Source organism: Aplidium turbinatum, chromosome 6 (assembly GCF_918807975.1).
Source record: "Aplidium turbinatum chromosome 6, kaAplTurb1.1, whole genome shotgun sequence".
NCBI lineage: Eukaryota > Metazoa > Chordata > Ascidiacea > Aplousobranchia > Polyclinidae > Aplidium > Aplidium turbinatum.
This window is the reverse complement of record NC_137477.1, coordinates 24,839,353-24,848,690: the sequence shown is the minus strand read 5'-3', so window position 1 is coordinate 24,848,690 and position 9,338 is coordinate 24,839,353. Positions and strand designations below refer to the sequence as shown.

General features: G+C 34.0%; 1 protein-coding gene across 1 annotated transcript; it reads left to right on the top strand.

Moving 5' to 3' along the window:
* The first annotated feature begins 4,058 nt into the window (after nucleotides 1-4,058).
* On the top strand, nucleotides 4,059-6,474 carry LOC145772825 (uncharacterized). Its single transcript, XM_082584707.1, has 3 exons — nucleotides 4,059-4,189; nucleotides 4,492-4,973; nucleotides 5,487-6,474. Coding segments are annotated over exons 1-3 (591 nt in total). The 5' UTR covers nucleotides 4,059-4,082; the 3' UTR covers nucleotides 5,489-6,474.
* Nucleotides 6,475-9,338: the final 2,864 nt, after the last annotated feature.

The following is a 9,338-nucleotide window of genomic DNA, read 5'->3' as shown; positions in this document are numbered from 1 at the left end:
CACAACAGAGGACTGGAAGCAGCGAAGGAACTATACAGTTATCAAGTCAGCTGCTCCCATTATTTTGGCCTTTAAGTGTCTTGCCGAGACACAGCCGCGTGCTCTACAGCGGTGTCGAACCCACGTCCTTTCGAACGTCGCGCAGACGCTCTCACCACTCGGCAACGCAAGGCGGCAAACACTTTACAAATGTTAAAAAATACCAAATCCAAAGCTGGGCATAAAAGCAAATTTGTACTGCTGCGTAACTGTTTCTTCTGGTCACACGCAATGCAGTAGGCCTATCATATTGAAAGCAAAGTTTTATATCTCTGCCAAAAGAATGAGTGCTCACTGCTCATTGCACATGTGAGTGCTTGTTGCTAGCAAAGCATTGCTCATAAATTTAAAAAGACTAAAGCCTTCACAGTGATGGCTATCACTGTAGAAACATCATACAGGATGATTTAATTATACCGACTTCTGCTTACATCGACAGTTAGCCTGTATTGACACTTTTGTTGGTCTGGGTAAAGTTTCTATCTTTTACATACATTCGAGTTCCACCACATCATTTTGTTCATTTCTGTTCAGTTGTAGCTGACCTTGTCACTCCGGGTCGTAATCCCACCTACGAATTTCTTTTCGTAAGAAGCACACAACAAGCAAGAAGTTCGACTCTCGGAGCGTGCGCTTGAACAACGAATTCTAAGGACTGCTCTCCATTCAGTGGCACCTAGTGAATGGAATAATTCCCCGGCAACAACATTTCAACAATCGGAAACTTCATCCTGTCAATCTCGGTAACCGGTCCTGCGTCAAGAGCCTCTACAAGTATGCGAAAGTACCAGGAATAACCTATTAAGGCTTTGTCAGTCCGACAAGTCCGAGGATACAAATTCAAAACCAACCAACCAACCTAGTCTTTCTGATTTGCTAACACAAATTCAGCAACACTTGCAGTAAATTTGTCACAAAAACAAAAATGTATATTTTTTAGCAAGAACGCAAAGGCTTCTGCAGCTTACCTTGCAATGTCGTTACGCCAAATTGATTTCCATCAATACCGTCTTGTGTGTATTGCGTGTCAGTACAACTGCAATCTATTGTCCATTATTTTTCCCAATTTGTTGTTTGCGTTATTCTGGGCCGATTATGTGCAAAAAAAAACAATAAAGCTAAAGTTAATTTTCAATAGAGTAGGCTTAATTCTTACATGGAACTAAAGCCAAAAATTAAACGGATTCTTTTATGTTGACATTTTGTCTATTTATAGGCTATTGACACATTTTTCAGTCTCTTGAGGTGTTAATGTGGGCTAGTCGCATTGTATTTCGTCCGAGATGTATTAAAATTCAGACAGAAGTTTTTAGCAATGAACAGTATGAAAAATAACCGATTCACAATGCCATAAAATCCTAGAAAAGATTCTTGATTATTTTAATTGCATGAGTGATGTCAAGCTATACGAATGTAACGTTATAAATGTACATTCCAGCTTGAAAAGCATGTTTTTGCAAATTCAACGTCTGCAGACATTGAATCAATGTAAAATGGACGAATTTTGCTTGCGAGGATAATGATACATTTCCTGCTGCACAAAGTGGCTGTAAACATTTCGATGTGTTTGTGCAAATTTTAGTTTTGACTTGAAGCACGTTCTTCTCTGTTTTCGGTTGCGATTTAGAAGTCTTGCAAAATCCTGTTTTTAACAACTCTGCTGTTTTTCGCATTAACAATTTAAAGGGTTTCTGAATAGTCATAGAAGATACTTTTAATATTAATCGCAATTGGTCGAATGAATAATTTATTCTGTTAAAACAACAAAGTTTTAATGTTCATTTTTCCTCTGCATAAAATGAAAAAACAGTACAGTATTTATAAACAAGTTAAAGTCTAAAAAATATTTTCTTCGACTGTTTTTTCCTGTGAAGCGAGTTTTTGGGGGGTTTTCTGTCTAAAAAATAGACAGCCGGTTAAGCCCCGGGCATTATTAAATAATTACAATACGGATGTAGAACGATGTTAATTAGAGAATAGTATCTTTTTAGAAACGGTTTTAATTTTCTAATTCAAACATCTTTGCAATATAATTGTTGAATTTTTGTTAACTCCGCAATCTTTAAATAATGTGCTTCAATATTAATTAAATTCACTTTTTGTTACTGCGCTGAAAATGGAATGTCACGTTTTGCTTGATTGTGACAGAGTTTTTTATATTTTATGCGAAAGTAAGCAATCCCTGATGCCACTCAGATTTAAATTAAATTGCGGCTGAACTGAAGCAAGATTTCTTGGAGTAGTGATGGCAGTTACAAAAATGACAAAACAAGTTTCTTCCTTTTCCTAGAGCTCATCTTCTGCGTCATGTCCTGAAAGCTCACTGTCTTCAACCGATGTGGATTACACTCGTATGACTGAACGCGGTAAATGTGTAAATCGAATGCGACTTCTGTGCTCTGAACACAGTGCCAATTAATTTTCATATTGAAATGGATACAACCTTTTTTGAAAAAAACATGGATATATATTCTTCATCATGCCAAATCTATAACACTTTGGTGCAGCAATTTAAAACCTGGGTAGTTGTTAGGGCTTACTGTAAAGGTTCCTCTGAAATGCTAAACGCGCGTCCTTTTAATCATCATCAGTCGTCATCCCCAGCAGATTGCACACCAGCATGGTTGTTTCCAAGAGCGGCGATTTTAACTAACTCGCCCAGTATGGCAAAATCTAGTCATGTCCATGCCTGAATGTTGTCTTGCCATCGGTTTGGTTGTCTGCCACGTTTTCTTTTTCCTTTGACTTTACCTCCTGTGCAAACCTTGTCGATTCCGAATTTTGATCTTTTGGTGTGGTCTAACAATTTTAGAACTTTTCATTTTATTGTTGCTGCAATTGGGTGTTATAGTCAATAGATCTTCTATTTTCATGTGGTCAAGTAGCGTTTTTTCGGTCATGCTTCTCATCATCTGATTTTGGAAAGTAATGAGTTTTTGCATTGTTGATGATGTCCAATTGACGCATTCCAGTCTTTCAAATAAATGCAACTAAAATTTAGTTTTAATTAACACAAAATAATATGTTAACTACCCAAACAAAAGCGCCGTTTAAAGCGTTCATGAAAAGTTTATTTCGTTTCTTAAGAGTCAACACATATCGTCTGATACTTTTGCAAAAATGATGTAACTCCAGCATCCCTTGACGTCATCTTGTAATAGCAGCGACATTAGCACTAGCAGGATCTAAATTTTACTGTCTTGCCTAAACAATTGACTGTGGGTTAGAAGACTGACATGAGAAAATGATGCAAGACAATCGCAGCGAATAGAAAGCTTTGTGTGATGCCTTGAAAGAGACTAATGACACATTTTCATGTTATCAAAGACCCCTCCGAAAATAACCTAAATAATCTATCGAAAGAATTTCAAAAAGTCTTTCTTTTCACCGACAATTGAATAAATATTTAGTAATAAAGTAACGAAAAATATGCGTTTTTTTACGTTACCCTTATTACGCGAGACGATCAATAACGGAAATATTGGTCACTTGCTAATTCGCAACAGAAGTGAGATGACATCACAATCATAGGTATTTGTGAGTTTAGAAAAAAAAGCGGACAGGTTAGACGGAAAGAAAAAAGGGACATGCCTATATATAGATCATTAAAGTGTTCACTCCATCTCCAGTTTACCTGAGCATCCAAACAGAAGTGTTCAATAATTCTGATTTTCGTAACAGCAGTATGGATTGATGTACTTGAGTTAAAGCCATTTTGCGCTTTTAAGATTTTTATTGACTAAGGCGTATTGAAAAAATTTTACGAAATTTATTTTTAGGAATTATCAAACCAGCAAAAGAAATAATCACACAAAACGTACTTACGACAAAAAAAGATTTTCAAATTTAAAAATTGTACTTTAAATTAACCTACGAAACTTTGGAAAAGTGGCGTGAATGTCAACTTGATCGGTTTTTAATGGGATAAAAATTGTTGATCGGATATTAATCGGTTATTTCTTGAAATAAATCAAAAAGTTTAACAAGTCTTATGTGTTTAGATATTTATTTTCAACGTCAAACAAAAGTGATTTAAAGAGACAATGAATATTTTAAAACTTGCTTTTATTTTCTTTGCCTTGCTGAGTGCATGTGGGTCTGTTTTCTCAAAGGCTATTCCTCAAGAAGAAAAAGAAAAGCACAAACGAAGGTAAGAGTTCGACTAAATGTGTGAATAGATGATATATTAAAATAAAATTCAACAGCATGTCTTGATATTTTTGCTTTTGTTAGAAATTTAAACATTTATTAATTTGGTGCTAACATCAATGTATTTTTGATACATATATACATAAACTACTATAAGCCTACAATTTGCTAAAATACTATTGCCAAGTAAATTATTTTTTTCTTAACTTAAATGGTTACCTAGGCATTGTTAAAAATATTTTATTGAACAAAACTCTTAACATTATAGAAGTGACGCAACTAACAATTGTGATGTTTTTGCAGCAAAAGATCTAGTTCTGCGGATCACACCATAGCTGAAAAGCAAGGTCGAGATAAAGAAGCTTTGAAAAGACAATTATATCTCGCCCGATTATTGAAGCCTCTCGACACCAGCGGAGAAATCGTCGAAGTCTCTGAAGCCCCATCTGGTTCAGGAGTTCCCACAACATCCACTATCAAGCTCCGGAATCATCACGACGGAAGTGGAGGATCCAGACACCATAAAAAAGGAAGAAAAGGAAGAGGACGAAGAGGAAGAAAAGGAAAGAAAGGAAAGAAGAGGAGAAACCGCGGACACAAGAAACACCCGCGTAACCGACGGAACAGACGAAACCGACGAACCCGAGCCGTGGCCGATGATATCGCTGTTTTACTTGAAAGCAAAAAAGGTGAATCAATTCTCGAAGCGATCTCCAGCGTCATGGAACACGACTATGACAGTTATGAACTGCTCGAAGATATCAACAAAAACACAGCAAAAAAATGTAAGTATCCTCCAATAGAACCTGTAGAGAAATAACATAGCAACTTTAAACCGATGAGGCAATCGTATGCTACCAAAACTTGTGATACAACCATCAACCTAACGTTGCATAACAAATAGAGTCCTAAGCAGAAACCTCACGTATTGTATATTTCACTGCTCCATAGAAAATATTATAGTTGCTTTTTACATTAAATTTTAGCATGTTGTCGGCGCAGGTGCCGCATGGTTCTTTTACGTTCAGCAATTATTTAACAAGTCTATGAAAATTATAACGTTCTTTTTTGGTAGCATACGTAGTTAGATATTTACTTTGTCACTTTCTCACTTTGTAGTAACTTTAAGTCTTACATGATGTCTTGATATCTCGATGATACAATAACAACCTTTTTGTTTGTTAACACAATCATAACATCTGTGCATGATTAGTTTTCCACTTTAGGTTAGAAAAGTTTATTCAACCGATTATATCCGAAAAAATAACACATCATCAACAAAAATATCTTGATTTCAGAAAACAGAAGATCGAAAGAAAACGCAAATGATTCACACTGCCATGGAAAAGAATCTTCCACCAGTAGTCGCCCAGTAAAGCTCATAGAAACCTAGCTGCATAGGAGAATCTCTTGGAGAGGCAGAGACTTTGACTGCTTTCAGTAGACACTCAGCTGGTTTTGGTGGTATCATCGTAGATTCTAGGACAACCACTTGCTCTTCAAACATTGCCATGCATTTTTACCGCAAGATTTAGGTGGTTCGGTATCATATAAATAATTGCTAGAGCTGACATAAACCAGTTACCTAAATTTAGATTTATACAATAAAAATTCTAAAAAATTTTATTTAAAAAAACAATGTAAAAAACTCGGATTGTTTTGCAAAGCTTCGAAAATCGAAGGAAGTCAGAAATCTATCCAGTTAGAAAACGACTTTAAATTCTTTAAAGAAAACTAAATTTGTTTGGGGAGTTTTAAAGAATACTTCAAATTAATTTATCGTCAGATGACGTCAAACCTGGTTTTGCTATTGCAAGCAAATAGCTATTTAGCGTTTTTCTTTATATTTTTTATTTCTGTACTTTTAATTTATTCTTTTATATCAGTCTGTACTATTATGCGTTTCAGTTTTCTGATGTTCACCCACAGAATAAAAATTTAGGCTATAAAAATTCTTTTGGCATAATTAATCAAGCGATAAAGTTTCAGTCTTTGTGTTTAAAATTTACAGAAAAATAAAGTTGCATTTGCATTTCTAAAAAAGCGACAACTGCAAAATTGACAGTAATCGTAATCATTTAGAATAATTACAATTCTGCTAACACTGGCGCTTTCCTAAAATTTTCTGTGTTCTACTCATTTATTCATCTAAAATGCAACATATCATCAAGTCGTAAAAGAGCGGCGTTCCTGACTTTACCAACATAGTGCAGTTTTTCTCATATTATTTATTTTATTTGTTTTTTTTTCACGGTTTTGTATTTTGTCTTGTTATTTAACACAAACCAATTTTTGCTTTTTGTTGTTTTTGTTTGCCGATAGATATTTTTGCACCACTGTATATCGTTCAATAAAAACTGTTGACAATTTGTTAATATACTTGTATTAGTATTCATAAATTACGGAGGCAATCATTGAATATGACCCGCCTTAGTACAGTGCAGAAAGATTGTAGGCCTATTTAGAAAAGCTTGAAAAATTAGCTATTTTCAAAAGGGTAGCACTCCTTTTTACATTTATTTTTAAAATGCACATTCATTTGAAAAAGCAGATTGTGGTTTGGGCCCTCTCACGGAGCCATCCGTGAGGATTTAAACTAATTTTTAAAACTTTGAGTTTTTCTTGTTGCTATTAATAAAGAAAGCCTGTAACAATTAAATAAACTTACCTCTTGTAGATGTTAACATCGAAAAAACAAAGTTTTCATGAAATGAATGCGTTAACAAAACCGAAAATAAATAACAGCCAACCCATTTCAACTCTAAATGTGCCTGAAAAGCAATGTTAGGTGTATTGATAAATACTGTATGATTATGCATGTCGTCTTATTCCAGAAGCTATTTCCACAAAAAGAAAATAACAACAAACGCAAATAAAATATCTTTGTAAATGAGGTGCCAATTTGATAAACAGATTTTTAGCAATAGACTACTGTACAGTATATGGTGTTTGAAGAAGCATTAGGAAACCTTAAGTTTTAAAGTAATGATTATTTTTGCACACATTACGTTTAAGTGTTGCATAGTTGTTTTCCTGTGTTTTGTGAGCTTGCCATAATTTTCACTGACTTAATTGAGAAGATGAATTGGCGTAAAAACGATGAAGTAATTTCTTTAAAAGACCGACAAGTGAACTAAGCCCTTGTTCATGCTTGCTAAACCATTAAGTGAATTTTGAAGCTGCTGTTAGAAAAAAAATCGCTCAATTATAAAGTATTGCCTGTTCGGTCAGTTAATTCGTCTGTCAAACAACTACTGTAGTTTTAATTTATTTTTAGTTTCAATCTTCGAAATTTATAAATTCTTTTGCTTGCCATCAAAGACTCGAAAGACCACAAAATAGATACCTTGTTCTGTTGCCTATATTTTGTTACAACAGAAGGTGCTTCAAAGCATTATTTTGTGGTGTTTCTAACGTCATAATGCAAGTAAAGCTTGGCTTACTAGGTTTACCTGTGGTTTAGAAAGAAAAGACTAAAATGAAAAAATTCTTATGAATTAAATTCATTATACAAATATCGGTTGTAGGATACCAAAAGTTAATCAGAAAAGTTATACCATTATTAATGAGTTTAATTTCTGAAGTCTACAAACCCACACAAATTGTTGAAAATTTCCTTAAACATTTGTGATATTCCAGATGGCACCATGTTAGCATAAATACGTTTTTAATAATTTTGTAAAAAATCTGAAAATACAAGACAAGTTCGGTTTTGTTAGCGTTGTTTTAATTCATGGCTCTCCAACTGCTTTTTGCGACTTTGCACAGGATGAATGATCTTTTGCCTTTGTTGTGTTGAAAAAATTGTTCACGCAAATTACCAACAAATTTCTAACAGTTTTCAAATTTTACGCTTTTGTACATAACTTATTGAATCAATATATATTTTTGCCTAATTTCTGTGCAGTGTTATGTTGTTGCAAAACAAGTTAAATAATTATATCAACTTCCTTTCCGTATGAAGACGGAAAAAGTAGTTTTTTCAATAACTACAATAGCCCATAAAGCATTTCTAAGCTTGACGAGTTATTAACAAAGAGTCATAGTGGACCAGTGCCAGGTAATTTTGGATGGACATGTCCACTTTAAATTTGGCAGTGAGTTGAGTTGCGTTAAATATAGCGCTTTATTGTATATGCACCTTTGTCTGTAGTTGCTCAACCGTGACGTATTAAAATACTCAGTCGATGAAAAGACATTTTATGACAGAAAAAGTAAAGACATTGTCATTTTTCCCACGGCACAATTATAAGTTGGAAAAAAGCCTGTATAAACAAAAACAGGAACGGATACCCTGAAATAAATTTTTATCCCTAGTTGAGTAGAATGAGACAGCAGCTTGGACTTTTCCAAACAAAAGACTCTATGATTCGGCGATACTTTTTCACCACCTAAAAAGAAAACTGTCAGAATCGTTCTCCCTAATCCTCTGTGACTAAACGAGTCGAAATAAGTTTAAAAAGATCGTATTTCTCGAAATGAACAATTACTGTCAATAGATTAAAAAGTACCTTTGCGAGGCAGCAGCTAAAATAGGATTAGACATTTGGAAAATTCAGTTTGTAACTCAAAGATGACAAACAAGCGCATTGTTTGAAATCCGGCATAGAAAATGAAATCATCTACTTACAAAAACAATATAAAAACAACAATTTTGCAAACATTTCAAAATTGAGGGGCTTCCATATATTCAGCAATAAATCAGGGTTTCCTTCTTGGCCTCGGAAACCTGTTTAGGTTTCTAAATATTTTTATGTCATAATCTCCATAAAATATTTCTATAAAAGTTGTTTTATAACACGTTGAAATCTTCAACAACACAAGCTACACTTTATAAGTAGGCTATACAAATACCAACACTAAATTTCAGTTGTTTTTAGATTGCTCTTGCCAAAAACTTGAACCAATAAAATGAATCCAAACAAAAAAACTACAATTTTAAATGTATATTTTGAACTTTCTATAAACGAAAAAGAATTATATGTTTAAGATTTTATCTACAGAAAAACATACTAAAATAGCACAATAATCGTAGTTTTTTTTTTTAGTGGTAGACTACATTGACCAAATGAGCCACAGTCAAGTTGTTGTAGAATGCTGATAACTAAAAGACGTAAAAGTTGAGAAAAGCGAAGGTCTACACAGCCTTT